The sequence below is a fragment of the Phaethon aethereus genome (genome assembly GCF_964289735.1).
Source record: "Phaethon aethereus genome assembly, chromosome: 4".
NCBI lineage: Eukaryota > Metazoa > Chordata > Aves > Phaethontiformes > Phaethontidae > Phaethon > Phaethon aethereus.
The window spans coordinates 78878862-78898478 of record NC_138578.1 but is presented as its reverse complement, the minus strand read 5'-3'; the positions used below and the strand labels follow the sequence as shown (position 1 = coordinate 78898478).

Here is a 19617-nt window from a genome sequence, read left to right as displayed (position 1 = left end):
CCCGAGTGATACCCACGTGTGCTGAGCCCCGAGCCGTGCTGTGGGTGCTGAGCCCCGAGTGATACCCACGTGTGCTGAGCCCCGAGCCGTGCTGTGGGTGCTGAGCCCCAAGTGATACCCACGTGTGCTGAGCCCCGAGCCGTGCTGTGGGTGCTGAGCCCCGAGCCGTGCCAGAAGCAGGGTCGCTGTCCCCAGGGACGTTACCATGGCTCAGCCCTGCCCAAGCGGCAAGGCTGACCCGGGGCTGGAAATCCGGCGTCTGGCGGCATGCGGGTGACAGGCACGCGCTCCCATGTGCGTCCCCAGCCCCACAGCTCTGCTGCAACACGGGCACCGCTGCAAGGCTCTACCAGCTGTGGGGGAAGGTGGCCCAGACAGCTCCTGGCCGCGGTGCGGGGGGCAGGCCAGCGGCCATTTCTCCTGCTGGGAGGCAGCGGGGACCTGTCCCGCGCGCTGCGTCTGTCCTTACCGCTGCCCACGCCAAGCCCTCGCCTGGCTCCAGAGGCCCCAGGGCCGGGGCAAACGCGGGCATGGGAGGAGCACGAGCTGGGGTAAAGCCTCGTGGTGGCACGGCAGCACCCCTCTGGCCTTACCCTGCTCCCACCCCGGCCGCGGGGAGCTGCCGTTCTCCGCTTTAATATAGATTTTTCCGGAGGACTTGGTCTCGAAGCTGGCCATGGGTGCTCCTTGCGATGGGTGTTTCCCTGCTGATCCAGCTTTCCCAGGCCGAGATGCTCACCCGGGCTCTGAGGCCACCCGGCTGATGGCCACGGGGGACACCAACCCCAGACCCCATCCCAGCAGGGATGCTGCAGTGTGGGGTCGTCGAGCATCTCTGCTTCTGACACATCATACCAGCAGTGTATTTTAGCCTCTGTGAAAGCTCAAATGAACTAAATCCACCGGTTTTCCACCCTGCAAGCAGTCAGGGCACAGAGCTTCGCCCCAGGAGCGGGTGATTTTTATGACACATATTTTTTACAGGACAGCCATAAGGAAAGCTCTTTGAAAAGTCCCATGGGCAAAGGTTTATTCTTTCAAAAACAGGGTTTTTTTTCCCTCTGCCTGCAGCTGCTTTTGAAATGCCAGCTCCATTTCCCACACTTGAGGCATCCTGCCCTTAATGTCTATACCTGCTTCACCTCTCCCACCTCCCAGCCAGCACAGGAGATGGCCTCCCGCGGCCAAGCAGCCGGCGCCAGATCTGGGCAGCAAAAGGCAGGCTGCGACAGCCCAGTCCTCTTCTCCCACGGGAAGGTGAGTGGCCTCGGGGATAACCCTGCCTGGTCCGCTCCTCCTCCTTCCAGCCCCACACTCAGGCCATCTCCACAGCGTCGGACCCTCGCTGAAACCACCCGGGACAGCACCGTCTTGCCTTGACTTCAGCCACCGGATTATCCCATCGCCAGTAATACCCGTTTAAGGGATGGGGATTTACCCGTTGGCTCTCTGCCCACAGGAGAATAACTGTAACAGGCAGCAAGGAATCTGCTCAACTCCTGAATTCCCCAATTTGGTTTCCTTGTTCCTTTGTAAATTGAAAGAAAAAAAAAACCAAAACCAAAACCCCCAACCTCAACATCATCTGTGTGCACTGAAAACAGGAGAGTACAGCAACAGCCAAGGATGCTACGTAACCTGTTGAAACACAGGTTTGGGCAGTTTAGCAATGGAAATGATAAAAAAATTGTAGTAATTCTTAGAATTATCAATAAGGTGTTTTAAAACAGTAAACCTCGGAGAGATTTTAGCAGCAGGTTTCACAACAGTGGAAAAAAATCACCTCCCATTTCATAGATTTTTTTCCCAGAGCATAGATAAGAAAGAAACCGAAGCACTAATAAAAAGATGCTTTTATGTCTGAGAAAATTAGCCCGGTCCCCTGATACGTGCATCTTCTTTGGTTTTCTTTCCTACTCATCACCGTGCTGAGAGCACGATGACGATACCAGCCAAGGGTCAGGGACGTCGTGTTATGGCACGTGGGGAAAAGGGATGCTTCCATCATGAAAACTAATGGGGAAATATTTCTGTGCATCTCTGCTAATGGCACGGTGCCGGCGTCCACGGAGGGAGAAATACAGGTAACAGCATCGCCTGTCGCCATGTCACCCCTGCCGCGACGTCCTGGCAATTGAGGGTCCCTAATTTATTCCTCGTTTTCTTCCAAGGATGGACCAGCCTTCTCCTGTCTCCCACTGCCACCCTCCTCCCCGCGGCAAGGAGCATCCATATCTAGAAAGGGAAAACAATGGGATTTTATACACAACCCCAAACCCTCACGTGAGCGATTAGTAAGTGATGTCACCTTAAATGACGAAAGAAGACACCGAAAAAAACTGAACAAAGATAAAAGGCCTTTCAATAGGAGAAGGAGAGTTTTGCAGATCTGTAGGTTTAAGTACAAAATGTTACCTATGTTGTGCCCATCCCAGAGAATCGTCGGGCAAGGAACTGTAAAAGAGGTCAAAAATTACATAGTACAATAATCTTTTGTATTATTTTATTATTTCATATTATTTAATATTCTATATTCATATTTACGGTCTATATTCTATATAATTTAAAAAGACTAATTATTCTTTCAATAAACAGTGCGTGCATATCTTGAAAGCATTAAAATAGTCAAGCTCGAAAATATTCAAGCAGAAATACAGGTATTTCAGGCATTGCTGTAAATAGCCTTCATGTTTTCATAAAACTTCTGTGAATGGATTAAAAAAAACCCTGCCAGTTTTTCCAGAACATCTCAGTTGCTGATCTAATATTGGCAGCGCCCAATTTTTCTTTATTCTTTTCACCTCCCCAGTCATTTTTATGTGGAGGGCCTGTGATTTTATAATACAAACAAGTAAGTATAAATCGTGTGCAGCTGAAAATATTTAATTGAAAACTAAGCTAGTGACATGAGATCGGAAGTTATATCTGATTTTAAAGCTCCTAAATGTATAAAAATTAGTTTTGCAGAGTCATAAACACAGTTACCTTGGGCACACTAATGGAGAAAGGATAAGTAACATCTCTATTAAACGATTAAACTTGACATCCGTGCAAAGGGAAAGGAGATCCACGGGTGCTGTTTAAATTCCTTCCGATTTATCTTTGGCCAGAACTGCTCTGTGCACGGTAGCTCTTGCTTAAATATCTCCTCCTGGCAGGAAAAATGGACTTCCAGGCAGCCAGACCGGACTTGTTAAACGGGAATTTCTAAATGTCTTTTTCTGCCACCACATAAAACCCGCTACGTCCCAGAAGCTGGGGAAAAAAAAAAAAAAATCCCAATTTTTGCTTGCTGCTCCTGAAAGCCCAGTGGTGCAGAGACCCAGCCCTACACACAACCACCCGACCAGGGGCATGGGCGATTCTCGTCCCCGTCTTTCAGAAGCATCCAACACCCAAAAGCCCTCCACTGCTCACAGCACGCACCGGCTCACCTGGCCACTGCGCTATTTCGTACGTCAAACGACTTACAGGAACCTTAAATATAAAAATTAAATATTATAGTTCTTAAATACAGAAATACCGTATCATGTATATTGACATTTATACTGACAATTTTATAACTATATATCGGTTTATATAGTTATAATATAACTTACATATTATAGTTAAATAGAGTATATAGAATATATTAAATATAGTTATGACTTATCTGTTATATATTACATTTAAATATATTATATAAAGATAATATCTATAATGTGGTTATATATTATGTGTTATATATAATATATATAGCTATATATGTGTTATAATATATATAGACAGTTATATAGATTGACAGATACCAATAGAAAAAAAAATGCTGAGGAACAAAAAACTACCATCAGGCAGCAGAAGTACTTCTTGCCCACATTTCCCTGGACTTTATCACATTTCATTCAATAAAACAGAAACAGTAATATATTAAATTTCTGCTTAGTACAAACCGGAAATTATTTCTTTAATATTATTATAGCTTTTATTTAATGTTCTTTCTGATTATTAAATCATTTGCTGAAAGAGCAAATATTTGTGTATATCAATACATCTATATGCCGTGCACTCAGGGTGAGATCTGCAGCTCCTGTGGACTTATATACAAATTATTTGTTATTTCAGCATTCAGTTAACTGGAATGCATATCAGAAAGAGTTAAAAATCAATCTGTGTAAGGATTGTGTTTTGCTTCTGTACGACCTTACTACGGGAAAAATTAATTTCAGTTAATATGCCAGTGGTTCCTTCACATGAAACAAAATTCTCCCCGTGCTTTTTATATTTGCAACAGGACAGGAGGTTTAATATTCCTCCCACAGCCATTTGTTTTATCTGCTAAAGTTAGATTTCTCGGTTAGCCTTTAAAGTACCCAAGTGTATGAAAGGGGACTGCATCGCGCTTTTAATTAGGGGAATATCATTATCACCATTTGCACTCTGTGATCTAGTTAGCAAGTTAAAAGCAGATGTGAAACCCTCCAAAAAATCCCAATGATGGCATCAGCGCAGAATTTTTTTCTCTGCCAGGTACAACGTACCTATGTGCCGTCGCAGCGGGGATCTCGCACAAACCACTTGTTTGGCTCCTGTAACATAAAACCAAAACAACCCTCTAACACAAGTCACCGGTGCAAAGCTGCTGGTGGTCAATATGGGAAGGAAAGCTGCTCAAATGGCAAATCCCTCTCCCCCCTCTCCGAAAAGCTCCTCAGAGGGCTCAGGAGCCCTCAGGCAACCAGACTGACACCGGCGCCCGCGAGCTGATCTCCTTGGCTTTTCTTGTCTTGGGCAATGAGTAAGGGCTAAACCTCGTCTCGCCCAAACCGAACTGAACCTCTGCATCACGCAGCAGAAAACCCAACTCTGCAGAAATCGTGGGTGTCCATAGGCGAAGCCTTGCAACGCTGAGTTTTTCGAGGGCCTGAGCTCTGCTGGAGAACGCCAAAAGATGCCCGATTTCTCCATGCAGAGCGTGGGGAGCTTCAGGAAGTCTCCGAAGCGATCAGCCCACAAGCCGGAGCCAACCACTCTGCGTGCTGCAGTCAGCCCCGTGTCCCACCCCACACCTTCCTCCACCCTGCGAGCACGATGGAGCCAGCCTTGCCCTGCCCGAGGGGCAAGCTGCGTTGTTTTTTCTGCTCTTCTTCTCTGCTTACGGTTAAAATGTCCAGCCAGGAGGTTGGGCACCAAAACACAGGGTGCAACCAACCTCCCTCCCCACGAGGCTGGGCAGGGTGGGTGGCTGTGGCTCAGGAGACATCTCTGTCCCCAGCGCGACGCGTGTGGTCTCGCCCACCGCGTTTCCTGTGGCTGCCTCCCAGCGCGGAGGGCCGGGCTGCGCGGGCAGCACGAAATGCAGCAGAAAGCCCAAGTGTCAGGCAGCTGCCTCTGAGGACGGGCAGCGCATCCGCCGGGGAGCTGCATGCGTGCGTGCGTGTGTTTTCCACCTTGCAGCATGGCCCGTGGCAGAAACCACCGTTGAGTCCCACCGTATCTGACGTCCCTTCAGGTGCCACCACGGGAGGAGATGCTGGGCTGCTGGGGGCCCTGCAGCCGGCTCGCAGGCAGGGCCGCAGGCAGAGCCGCTGCTGTGCCTCGGCAAAGCTCAAGGTGCGCTCATCGTGCGGCACAAGCACAGGCGCTGGGCTGTGCTTACCCCTCGCTTCAAAATATTATGCCTTAACATCCGCACTGAATGTAAAATTCAATTTCCTATCAGTCCCTTCAAAAAATTGAGACAAAATATTCCTGGGGGCTGGGGTTGTATATTCCTGCCCTGAGCAACAAGCTGCAAATGACAGTGCTGTAATTAAAATACATGTCTCAAGTCATCTCGATGCAAGAGGAAACAAGTCAGAGCAGCGGTGGAACAGCCATTACTAAAATATACACCTTTCCTCAGGTCATTTCATTTTAATCTGGCTCACCCACTGCTACCGTAGTCAGAACTTTGATATAATTTAGAAACATGGGTCACATCCTGCCATGCAGAGCCTGAGCTGCCATCCCTGAGGAGATGCCAGGGCAAGGCAGCTGCTGCTGTGAAGGTTCCCCTGGTCCCCAAAAACCCGGGTCCCTCCTTGCCTCCCCAAAGCTGGGACACAAACTGAGCTAGCTGGCCAGGGTCAAACACCCTTCCTGGCCATTATCCCCCTTCCAAGAGACATCCGGGGTGCCCTGAACTGTAAAATAGAGAAGGAAAAAACTCACCTGCATTCTCTGCCCTCTCCCAGCACCAAAGGTGTCTTGCTGAAGGTTCCAGGTAACCACAGAATCGCTCTGACGGGCTCTGCTGTTGGGATGAAGGGGTGTGATGCACCAAAGATGGCCATAGCATCCTCAGTAGTGTCATTTACGGTGGGCACACCACGGAGGAGCCAGTGATACAGCTCCTTCTCCCTTCCCTGTGCCACTCACGGCTGCGAAGCGAGCAAGGGAGAGTCACAAAGGGCTGTGGAAAGAGTCCTGTTCCACCACGAGCAGACAGGGATGCAGACATAGGGCCTGTTGGGATGGATGCTGCTGCCCTGAAGGGCAGGAGCTGTGTGAAGCTCAAATTGTCTCCAACCCATTATCTTCCAACTGACACAACTGGAGACACGGGTTGGCAAGCCATAGGCAGCCCGTGTGTATGTATCTCCTATATCCTGAATGTATACACACCCAGAAACCAGTTTCTTTCCCTATATGATGGTAACCACATGAAAGAATTGGACTCTGCCCTTTTCTCTCACTACCTGCGGTCTAGAGGACAGAGATGTTGGGAGAGCTACGGAGAACCACAGGATTCATTCTTGTGGATAAATGTCCTTGTGCAGGGCCAACAGCTAAGTAAGATTTAAGTGCTCTGCATTAAAGAATGAGATAATTGGAAAATTAATAGTGTTTCAGAGGAAATGGATGTGCAGCCTTGTAGCAAATGGCTTCCTTAAAATGACACATCGTAATGAGATTTCACAGTTAAGAATATCAAGATGACTGGTTTGGTTCAGAGCGAAGGTCTGTCCAGACCACTGCTCTGTCTCCAACACTGACTATGAGCAGATGGCTAAGGAATAAGGACAGGACAATCATATAAGACTATTGTTAACCCTGAGCCTACTGCTACCTATTGAGTAACAATGGACAACAAGCATTTGTCTTCCAAGCGTTTGTCCAGGCTGTGCATCCTCAATGTCCTTTGGCAGGGACGTCCATGGGTGAGGGACAACTTCATTTGCTTTCAGCCTGACCAACGTAAGCTTCACCTGCCGCCCCTGATTTTCTGTACTGGAAAAGGCGGTGAATAATCAATCCCTCTCCACTCCCTCCCAGCTATTCACAATTCTGGAAACCTTTAGGGTAAATCCATTTAAATCATTTGTATTCAGCCTAAAGAGTCCTAGTTCGCCTACACAAAACACATCTCAGACCTCTGATCCTCTGTTTTGCCCTTCTCTGAACCTTTTCTGGTCCCACTACTTTTTTTGAGCCCCCTCTTTGAGATGAGGGGGTGAGACCAACACACAGCATTCAAGGGTTTATACAGTGCATTGGACCATGGATTGTCCATGGATTGGTTTGACCATGCATTGGACCACTGGACCATACGATGACATAGCTGTGTTCTGTTTTATACCCCATTTCTTTCCTACCCGCTAACATCTGATCTGCTTTTCCTGCTGAGGCCTGACAATGTTTCCATGGTACTACCTGCCTTAACCCAAATTTTCACCCATGAATGGCAATGTTTGGCTCCTTATTGTATAGCAGAGCCAGAACTGGTTTTCCTTGCATGCATCACTTCACATTCGACTACTCCAAATTTTACCTGCCCCTGTATTGCCCCAGTCTCTGAAAGATCCTCCTGCAGTTCTGTATTTATAATGCATAAATGGAAGTAAATTAATGTGCATAAAAATAAAGTTTGCAGGATATGTTTTAAACATGAATTGTTATACGGCTACTGAGTCCAACACTCACAAACAGGGTGACAGCGGTACCTCTAGGAGAACAGGTATGGTAAGAGTAATAGAAGAGCCAACTAATAGGACCACAAAACAGATGAAACAAGTAAACAAGCCACACGTTTCCATACAGGCAGCACTGTCAGCAGGAGGGAGGGATAACCGGAAATGGGAATGCTTCTATTTGACTTGCTGTAACCAACTGTGGAAATTGAAGTTCCCTCTCAAAGATGTTGACAGTAAAGATGCACAGCAATACCCTGCTGTGGGAAAGTCCTCCTGCACCACACAGATAAGCGCAGAAAAACTCCCTGGGGTATCTCCACCATGGTTTCCTGCTGAAGGTCTTCAGGGAAGAAGCTCATGTGCAGCAAGGAAGGAGACCAGACATGACATGACTCTGGATTGATGGAGACGAAAGTCAGCTCCCAGGGTATGAGAGCCCTGGAAGGGAGTCGAACTAGGAGGACAACTGCCAAGCAGTGTCTCAGACCCAACAGAAATTCAATTGTGGAAGTGAGATAATGAGCCCACCTGACCAGTTAAAGATGACTGGAACTGCTCTTCAGACACTGGAGCTATACAGATTATTTCCCTTTTCCTAATGAATGCCCATATTCAGTGGGTACCTCTCAGCTGAGGTACCAACAAGCATGGAGATTAAGGAGATTTTCCACCCAGTGATCAGGTTAAAGGTCTACACCATGGAGAAACGAGAGTGCAGGAGTGTTTGTGGTTTGCATACTGTATTTTAAGGTATGTGAAGTTTACACTGAGAGTACCCAGAAGAGAGTGCAGTATTGGCCACTCAATTGGAAACACGCAGCTACAGTGGAAAGACAGCGTGTCAGTATCTGGTGCGCGACGGTTGCACTTGACATTCTCCAAACCCTTTCAATGCTGCAGCTTTGCAAAGAAAAGGGGGGCAGCAATTTGCTCGTAAACCACAGCATCATTTCACATCGGAAAAGTTGTATGCTATAGTCTTTTTTTTCCTCTGAAACAAAGGTTTGTGATTTGCGACTAATTTTTGAAATCTTCATTAAAACTTTCCATTCCTCCTTATGAAAGAGCTCCTTCAAAGGTTGACAACAGGAAGAATCAGCAAGGCTGAAGCAAACACAATCCAGTGCCACACCCTGAGTTACCACCACGGATCACTTGCGGACATCAAGCAGCATCTGCTCGTCATCAGCAACGTTGCATCATTGCTTAGCAGCGGGAAGTCCTTCTGAAGCACTACGAGGCGATACCATGGGCAACAGAACAAAGGACTTGGTAGAGCAAGAAGAGGCAAGAGCCCTTCCTGGATGATCCTTTAATCATACAGGTTCTCCCAGCACATCCATTACCACATCCTTGAGGACATGCACCATGTGCTGTAGGTAAAAATCCATGCTCTACGGCAGAGCGAGAACCTAGTCCTGACAAACATTCAGTCCCCCCACAAAGACTCATCCTCATTTGCCAGCATGTTCATTTCCATTCAAACCACGCTGAACAACCGGGATCAAGAATTTTCCTACTTTGGTCTCAGGGGGTTGTGCTTTTGAAAATGCTTTTGAAATTTAATTTTCTGACACCGAGTTGTGACAGTGATAGAAGTGGGGGCTACTCAGGCAACAGTCTCGATGGATGGCAGGAACCAGCTCACTTCAGCATCTCAGAGAACATGAGGCTCAACTGCAGTCATCTACAAGGCAGGCCCATGGTTTCAGTTCCTCCATCAGCCCATGAAGACAGGTGCTGCTGAAGAGCAGCTTATCCCGTTATAAAGGGAGGATGAATTCTACTTCGGATAAGGAGAATAAACTGCCCACTGAAACCACAAGGAGCCTACACAAGTAGCATCACTTAGATGTCTCATCTGGAGACGACTGGAGAACCTTGGAAGAACCTCAAGCCTGATGTTCACATTTGCATGATGGAATTTTGAGATCCAGATCCTTGTAACATTGTTTAATTGACGAAACCTATTTTCTCTTTATTTTGCCAAAATCTGCTCTGTTTCAGGCAGACATCACAAGTATCACAGCCTCATGAAAGTATGAAATTCACACATCTCAGCAGGCCTAACAGCAGCTTTCCTCATTCACCACCATGCTTTGATGTACAATGAAATAAACCCAGCTCCTAAACCATTTTCCATAAGTCATCTCTAAAGTTGCAGCCACAACAGCAATGGCATCAAAGTCAGCAGCATCTGGTTTCTGACATAACCAGGAAAAAGGGGCTTTCTTTGCAAAGGAGTAATAGAAAAACACCTCGCACAGAAAAATAATCAGCAGGAAAGCCAGGAAGTGCCAATCAAAGAAATAAATAATACACGAACCCACCGCCTCGCAGGCTGGTGAAACTGTCACTACTGTATGTGCAAAGCTCCAGGAAGCATCTCCCATACCCATGTGCAAGTGGTCACCTGGAGGCAGCGGCAAGGGCCCTCTCTGTTGAAGCATGCAAGGGTTTTTTTGGCAGGGCGGAAGCCCCTGTGGTTAGAGAAGAAAACCACAAGAAGTTAAAAAAAAAAAGAAAAAAGCATACCCCTGGGGCTTTCTCGGTGGGTTTCAGATCACAGACCACCTGCCTCGCACAAAGCAGCTTTTGCAGAGCAATTGCAAAGAACTGCAAAGAGAACAATCAAGCACGTGAAGACCTCAGCTGCGTGTCAGCAACGCATACGCTCGGAGATGAAAAACGCATGGCTATATGCCATGAAACACCCTAGTCTTGCTCGCTGGGTAATAAAATACGGCGTGCTCTGCCATCTGCATGAGACCCCTCGAATGCGCGCGAGGGCGGCAGAATCCCTACCAACAAACGCAACCTGGGCCCTGCAGCCAAAGCGTGGGGCTTGTCCGTGACTTCTGCGGAGCCGGAGCCGCTGTGCACAGACGCTGGGAGACAGCAGGCTGCAGTGGCTGATCCCACCTCAGGCACGAGCGTCGTCAGTCTGAATCTCTAAGGAAGTCATCGAGGCAAAATCCTTGAGGCACCGTTAAGAACTCATAACATTAAATGATCCCAAAGTCTGGACTGGAACTGAATTTCTTCAGAAATATATTTAATTTTTTTTTTTTCCTTCATTTTGCCACAGATGACAAACATCATCTCTTTACCCAAGAGGGTCCCGATGACATCACATCCTCTCCAAAGAGCGACGCAGCCTCCTAAGTCAAGTAAGAAAGATCATCTCTGCTCCGCCACACCGTCCCCGAGGACGGCCGCCCCTAAGAGAGGATGGCCGGGTATCCCGCACCGCTCCTTCTGCTCGGTCTGGGGCTCTGTGAGTATGGACGCAGGGTTGTGCACCACCGCTGCCGGGAGGGGCGAGTAAACCCCTTCCACTGGATCCAAGAAATTGGGCTAAATAGTTAAAGGGAAAAGAAAAAGCAAACCAAAAAGGCCGACTTTGAGGTTTGCTCAGTAATCGCGGAGGCAAAGGCGGCATCGACTCAGCCAGCGCAGGGCAGCGGGGTGGCTGCAGCATCGTACGCACTGGGAAGGGAGCCTGGTCAGAGAAGCGGTTCTGGAGGGGAGAGGGGAAAAAAGGGCATTTAGCAGTCAAGTGTTTTTAGGGAGTCACTTCAGTTAAGGTGTGAAGGGGTACCGTCCCTAAGAAGGCAGCTGAAAGGCTTTTCTGAAGGGCAGCACCCCTCCTTAAAGCCCGGGTGGCTGATTGCTGAGCACCCCCCACGCACGATCCCAGCAAGGATTCCAATAAAACCTTCGAGTCATCCGGACAGCATGGTTCTCCCTTTGCGTTTGACCATGCACCCCATGGACAGGGAACGAGGTTTGCCCGGAGGGGACGCGGCTCTTCCCGAGCGGTTCCCACGAGAATTTCTCTCCCACAGGCTGCCCTGGGATCTGGGGCCAGAGGTACACCATGACAGCCAGGTTTCACGGCAGCAGCATCACATACCTCCGGGTGGGACAGCGGCTGGAGCTGGAGTGTGTGTCCAGCAAGGAGGACAGCGGCATATTCTGGGTCCGCCAGGACAAGGATGGGACCCTTCACTTCATTGTCTTCATCTCTTCCCTGTCCCGGGCCACCTTCGAAGGGAATGAGAAGACATCCACACGCTTTGAGGCGAGGAAACACAGCAGGTTCTACCGGCTGGTAGTGAAGTCTTTCACGCTGCAGGATGAGGGGAACTATTTCTGCCTCATGAACAGCAACCAAGTGCTGTACTTCAGCCCCGGCCAGCCTGCCTTCTTCCCAGGTCAGCAACACCTCCACCCAACCTTGCTTAGCTCTGCCAAAATGTCCAGCATACCCTGCCTATGCCTTTTCTAATGTTGCCTCTTCCACAAAACCCATCTCCCTGCTTGCTTGCCCAAGGCATCTTGTGACCAACACACTGGTCCTCCTGCCAGAGGCTCCCTGCTTGCCATCTCCTCTCATGGTATTGCTCCAGGCAAAGATGATCAGGCAGACCCAGCATCACCTCCCCATTCCCATTTCTCCATCCCATTTGCGGCTCTGAAGGGATGAGACTAGAGCAAATTACAACCCCCCCTTCCTCACCTCACATACGTCCCAGAAGTCCCACCAACCTCAGGGTACTCAGGCTTTCTGAGGGTGGTGGCAAAAAGCAAGAAATGAGGAGCCTGCAGCTCCTTACTGGCTCTTGGGGGACTCACCATCCAAAATGGGCTTTATGAAGTTCCCCCGGAGCTGAGCCTTGTGCTGGCCACAGAAGCAGCAGTGCCCCGGCAGCGGTGGCAGAGCACTATTTTATTGTGTTTTTCTGTATTCATCCATTTTCCCTTACAGTCACCACCACAGCAGCACCCACCACACTGACACCCACCATGCAGCGTGGCATCACCGAAAAGGACCCCTGCCTGAAGACCCTGGATGCAGGTAGCCCAGCTGCAGTGGGGGAGAGGGGAAGAGATGGGCTCTGGTCCACTGACACCGAAGGGGATCCTGCAGGCGTTTTGGGATGCGGGAGCGTGAAAGTCCTTAGAGCTTTACCGGAATTGGAGAACCGGGTACATGCAGCTGGAAGGATTAAACTCCAGCGTTTCATCCCACGTAGGAAAGGCTAAGGATGATATAAATAGCATGTCTCATGTCTGGGCACACCAGGAAGATGTGGAGGGAGGGTAGAGCCTTGGGGGCTGGTGCTGGTTTTAGCCTCAGCAGGGGACATGAGAAAACTTTTGGCTACGTGTCCTCCCTCAAGTTCCCAGGAAAAGGCAGCAGCACTAACGAAGGCCCGTGCTGCACTTGCAGACATCCCTGGTGGGCCAGGGGCAGCCCTCTGCTTCACCGTCAGCCTCGCCAAACGCCAGGCAGGTCCCTGGGCTCCACCAGAGCTGGCCGTAACACCAGCCGTGTGCACCTGGTGGACCTTTCCTCATCTCTATTCCTGCAGAGACCACCACGGAGAAAGAGCTGAATTTTTTATGTGACATCTTCATCTGGGTTCCCTTGGCAGGTGTCTGCCTCCTGCTCCTCATCGCCCTGACCATCACCATCATGCTGTGTCAACGTAAGACTCACCCGTAACCCCCCATAGATACTCCTCTAGCCTGAAAGTGCAGCCTTGTCCTTCAGGGGAACAGATCTTCTAGCTATCCCTTATATGTAGACATCAGATAACCAGGATATAATCAACCCAAGAGAAGGACCAGTGTTAAAAAAAAAAAAAAAAAAATCCCTATTTTCCTCATCAGTAGGCTTAGCCAGAGAAATAATCATCAGATCATCAGTTTGTACACTGCAAGGAAAAAAAAAAAAAGATTATAAATACAGAAAGCTTACTCCATCAAACTGTATTGGCTCTACCATCCTTTAACTGGTGTATCAGGGGGTAAAAGTGCCAGAACCTGACACACTTTGACAAAACAGGATAAATGTGCTCCAGCACAGGGCTAGCAAATTCAAATGCTGAGACTCCCATTAGCAGCTTGAGCTGTAACCAAACAAGCAATTTAATCACACAGGCTCAGACTCTGCTACAGTTAAAGCAGTACTGCAAAATCTCTGGGTAGGCAAAAGTCCTTTAGTGAAATGTCATGTTTGAAATGTCCTTAAATTACCCTGAGCAAGTAGTGAGTGCAAATGTATTTAAATCAATTTAATGCTCGCTGAAATCAGTTTAACTTTCCTTTGGCAAGTGCCCCGATACCCCCAGAAGTTATGCTGATTTCATTAAATTGGCTTAGCTCGTTTGCTTGGAACACCATTTTGCCACTGAATTAACTAAATCCTCACTGACCCCACAGCCCGAGATGAATTTACCAGCTGATCCACTTAAAAGTACAGTTTTTCAGCATGCTTCAGCCCTGAAAAATACTAATCACCACGGTCTGAGCAATAGGAAGGAATACATGAAAAACAAACAAACAAAAAAACCAAACTGATGAGCCACAGCCAAAAAAAAAAAAAAAATAATCATTCTTCTTGAGGGAAGTAGCTGATGATGCAGCAGAGCACCTGGAGTTGGTCCAAATTCCCTCTGAAGTCAGCAGGAGCCAAGAGCCCTCCATGTGCATTAGCATTCCCTGGTGACCTGCAACATCGTTAACCTACAAACGCCACTCAACGATTTATTTCTGCCTTTTATTGCTGATGTGAATTATCAGTGAAAAGCCATTAGCTGCAATTAATTTCTGCAGCAGGCAGCCCAAGCCCGTAAGGACAGATTTCTACCTTGTGCTGGATGTTGTATTTTGTCGAATAGAGCCCAAAGTAACGACATCGATGCTAACATGGGGAAGAGTATCATTCAACTTGATTGCAGGCTGTGTGGCATCATTGCCACTCACCTGTTGTAGAAATTAATTGCTGCCAATGGATTTTCAGCAACATGCCAAAGTTGCGGGGGGGGGAATTCACCATCAGTGCTCCCAGGCTGACCCTGCTACTGTTACTCACATGAAAATTTAATTCATTAAAATACTTAAGTGGACAGCTGGGGAAACGTGAGCTGCAGCACTGTTTTCCTCAAAAATAAGCTTGGTTTATCCGTTGTTAGTCTTAAAGACGGCAAGCTGCTAGGGAATGCCAGACCTACCTTGCTGCAGCGTCTCTTTACTGAGCTGCGACTCGGTGTCTTTGAACTAAAACGTTTTCTTCTTTATTTTAGAAACCAGGAGACGAAGATGCAGATGTAAAAGGTTAGTAAGTGACAGGTGGTTTTTCTCTTCGTGACATTTTTCTCTTCAACTTGGCAGCATCTCACCCTCAAGCGATAAAACAGGCAGGTGCCAAAAAGCGACCTAAAAATTCTTCACCCAATATACAGTGGATGGGAGGGGACTGTATCATGAATTAAGGGCAAAAAAGAGAGATAAGATTCTCCTCTCCTGTGTTTCTTTTCTTAATATTAATTCAAATCACCGAGCACTGACACTGCAGTAGATACTAAACAGAAAGACAGGAGGTGTTTATGGCAGCCTAAAAACTTGGTGCATCACCCGATGCTCATAACTAACAGCACGCTTGTGTGCTCCCAGTGCACTACTCCAGCTTGAGCATGGGGGTGGCCGTATTTCATCCCTTCCCCTCCCCAAAGTGTTCATTTGATTTCATCGCTAGACCTTCAGGTTGTGCCCACAGATTAGATGCAAGTTATTGCAACCCAGATCCCCCTCTGCACAATTTTGGGTCAGCGTCACCGTGGCTTTATGCCTCTATTTCCCCAACAGGCACCGAGTAACGGCTGCGGCGAGGCTGACGCAGCCTGATGTGACTTTCCTGAGAAACAGCAACGCAGATATGTATAGCTTTAGAGTTAACCTGTTTTCTAGGGCAGACAGGAATCTTTTTTGTATGCTTTCCCTCCTTTTTTGTATGCTTTCCCTCCTGCCTCCCCAACCCACCAGAAAAACACCATTGGAGTAAGAATTGCAATTTGCCAGTTTGGAACAAGAAATCCTTTTGCCTGCAAGTAACCCACGTTTTGCTCCTGCAAATCGACCTCCCTGCGGCCGGTTTCTTCGCCTTGCCTGCTCTGCAGAAAACCGCTTCTGCAGTTCTGCAAGTCTTGTGCTAAGAGTGCACCCCAGGGCTTGCGGCAAGGGTGCTCTAGCACCAAAACGCCCACTGTTGCTCCAGCCAGGCCAGTGCCGGGCTAGCACCCGCAAAAGCTGGGTTGCCAGGAAGTCTGGAACAGTATTGTCACACCTGTTTTTTTTATCAGGCATCTTTTAAATCGCATAAATTCACATTCCTTGTTATACTTCCACAGGTTTCATAGTTAAAAAGGTAACAGTTTTTTAGTTGTCCAAATTAATACAATCACTCAGAAAGAATCTGCCTCCCCCTACATTAACAGAAAATGGATCCTTACAATTACTGTTTTTTAAAGGCAGAACGCATGAGAAATCATTGCCTGAATAATAATAGCGTTTAAGGGAAGAAGCACCAAGTGGCAATGCCTTCTGCCCTTCGGGTGCACTATCAGAATACAGCTGCGCCCACAGACCTCCATTTTCTTTTACCTATCTGAAAAAGGGAACAGCCTGTCATTTTTACGACGGATATTTATTATATCCAGTGCTCTTCTAATCCTTGCCTGGCATTCCAAGGGCTAAATGATAACGAAGAGCTCTTCTTGCAGCCTTGTTTAGGACGAAGCCTGCATTCTTCACTTATCTCAATCCCCGTTGCCAGCTCTGTGCAAAAATGTTCTGTCCCTACGGGGGAAAAAAAAAAACCTAAAACCAAAACTCACATGCAGAGCTCTTCAGCTTTGCACTGACAGAGCGGTTGGGTTACAAGTGCCTTAGGAAATCATCTCATCAAGGACAGCTTTCCTTCGGCAGCGCTAACATGACAGGTTTAAGCAGTTGCAGCGTATTTAAGCTTTTATTTAGAGAGGAAATTCCTGCTGCCCTGAGCTGTTCCCGCTTATTGAAATAAAGCTCTTTGGAAGTTAATAGTGCAATTCACTCAATTAAAGAGTGCCTCAGGATCTGGCCTGGGATTCTTGCTGGCAGCTGAAGGATTCATTTTCCACCACAAATTAATCTTCAGTGAAAACGGGTGCCAAATCTCCAACTCATTACATCAGCATAAAACTATCAGTTGCTGGAAACCTGTAATTTCTATCATTTTGAGAACACGCCGGTGTCTAGAAAGCCTCCTTTTAAACTCCTCTGCAGGAAACGGGTTTGCAACACTAAAAAGTCCTTATGAACTGATAACAGCTTCCCTGACTCCAAAAAAGCCCTGAGCTTTTCTTCTCGTTTCAGCTCCCAGCTCTTCTGAGTGTGGAGGCAGGCTTGATGAGAAGACAGAAGGGTGCGGAAGTCAGGGGCAAATTAAAAAAGGACAACTTTTTTTCTTTTCATTCACGTTTGCAATTGATTAGCAGTGTATCTGCTAATTCAATACTGGCAGATCCTTCACTAGCACAAAGGGGATGTAGGAACACTTTGCAGCCAGCTCTTGGAGGTCCCTGGCTGCAGACCAAGGCTAAGCCAGCTGATCAGCAGCTATACATTAATTGCCTTCTTGTTCCTTTCACATCAAAGTAAATCAAAACCTTTTTTCTCTCTAGACCTGCAAATGGGAAACCCAATGTGAAACCCAGCATCCCAGGCCGACACATATAAGCACCTGCACCTTTTGGCTTCTGGAAGCTGTCACTGCATAAGCCCATCACCTACGTTATCTATAACGCTACTGCTTCTCATGCACTCTACCCTGACGCATTTGAAAAGACAAGATGGAGCCGAGATGCACGGACAGCAAGCAGGCACTTTTTCTGTGAACTGCACGCTAAAGCACAGCTCCTTCCAAAAACGTGACTTTTTTCAAGTTAATTCCCAAGGCCAAACGCCACCTCTATTCCCAACGGCAGAGCTCTGCGGTTCAGGCAAAAGAAACAAGTCAATCCCGACGCTGACATGTATCAGTGATAAACCGATGAGAAATAAGGATATTAGCTGGATTTTTCCTCAGGAGTGTGGAATAATTCTTTCTAAAATGCAGCTAAAAAGTTGAATTTGCTACAAGATTACCTAGAAATAAAAGCCCTCACTTAACACACCCTCTTTTCGTGGTGCCACGTATCTCCTAGTTTTACCGTTTCATCTAACGTAACACAAGGCTGCACTGAGAAGGTAAATACTGATTAAAGTGCCTTACTTTAAGTTTTTACAACCTGGGGGCTAAGCTTTGCTGTTTCCCTCTTGCTATCCTTATTCTGCTGCTAGCCTCACTTCCACCGATTGCAGCAGTTTTGCCTAAGCAAGGAAGGTGGGATTTTCTTTCTTTCTGGAAGAAATGGTTTGAGGGGTAGAAGAAAAAAAGTCTTTGTCACTTGCTTTGGTTAAGCAGGACTTTTAGCATACCTCCGTGGGACATGCTGATTGACTACAATGAGTTCTGTTTTTTCAGCTTACTACACTTGTAAATCAAGAACTGGGCGGGGGGAGAAAGAAAACATTTCTATTTAGACTCACTAATGTTTATTTCTTTATTCAGTTCCTAACCTCAGAAAACCTAAAATCCTTTTGTGAAGATAATAAATGAGTGTTTGAAGAAGTCTTGGGTAAGGGAAAAGACAGTGATTCACATACCAGCCTGAGCTTTAGGATACCAGAGTTCAGTTTCCAGCTTACCACTGCCTAAAACAACCTGTAATTATGTTCCCAGGGACTGGCAAGATGGGCCTTATAACACCTCCCCATCCCAGGGAGGTGCTATGAAGGTGGATGAGATAAAGACCCTGGAGGTATTCAGGTATTCTTGCCAAGGGACTGATAAAAACCGGGGCTGGGGGGGAAGAATGAAAGAGACCCTTTGCTAGCCCCCTCCTCCTCTGCAAACAAGCTGGGAAAGACAGAAATTAAGTTCTTCCAAACTTAGTTTTTTGTAATACTTAATAAAAAGAAGTAATTAGGGACTAGTTAAGTATCTAAAGAATGGCAGGTAAATACTGAATGACAACTACATGTATCTACACACACTATGAAGAAAAAAATAAATGGAAAAGCCTTAACATCAAAATGTCTATGAATTCACAGATGTTAAGAAACACTAAGACACAGTCAGTTTGTTCACAGTCAGACTTCGTTCAAACCCCAGGTGCTAAGCGGGGGAGAAGCGAGGGTCTGCCCACACCTGCGGTGCCAGGCTCTGCCCCAGACCTGCAGCTGCACTGGGACAGTAACATGGAGCAGCTCTACTCGCCAACCCGTTTCTGGGCAGACTAGGTCCAACCTTTAGCCCCATTTTAATATATTATGGTCACCTAAATCAGTCCAAACTCATCCTACAGTCAGCTCTGGCCACGCAGAGATGAAACGCTCATACATTTCTTCTATGAGCATCAATTTTATTACTAGCTTTGCCAGGAGTCTCTTGTTGTCTTAGTTTGAACTAAAAGTTTTCACTCATAAAGCCATAACTCATAAAGCGTTTCTGCAAAACAGTTTACAAGAGGTAGGAACATCACTACCTCACTGGTAGCATTCTCTACAGCTCTTTCCTCACTGTTCTCAAACATTTTATCCTGGGTTTTCACATTACACTAGAGCTTTGGTCTACGTCGTGCCATGTTCCTGCAACCCAGGCTGGCAGGCAATGCCCCCAAACCTAAATCTTCTTCCAACAGCTTGTCTCCAGAATTCCACAGTGACCTTTCCCCTCCCACTCCAGCTTTTTTAAACAGTTTTGTAGAAAGAAGGCGAAATGATCCGACTGCATGCATCTGTTGTTGTTTCCCCA

At 47.3% G+C, this 19617-nt stretch overlaps 1 protein-coding gene across 1 annotated transcript; it reads left to right on the top strand.

The window, feature by feature from the left end:
• Positions 1-11811: 11811 nt before the first annotated feature.
• Positions 11812-17151, top strand: CD8A (CD8 subunit alpha; the record flags this gene model as incomplete). Its single annotated transcript, XM_081998928.1, has 5 exons — positions 11812-12148; positions 12703-12792; positions 13310-13426; positions 15026-15056; positions 17136-17151. 5 exons carry the CDS (start codon positions 11812-11814, stop codon positions 17149-17151), a joined length of 591 nt encoding a protein of 196 aa, XP_081855054.1.
• Positions 17152-19617: the final 2466 nt, after the last annotated feature.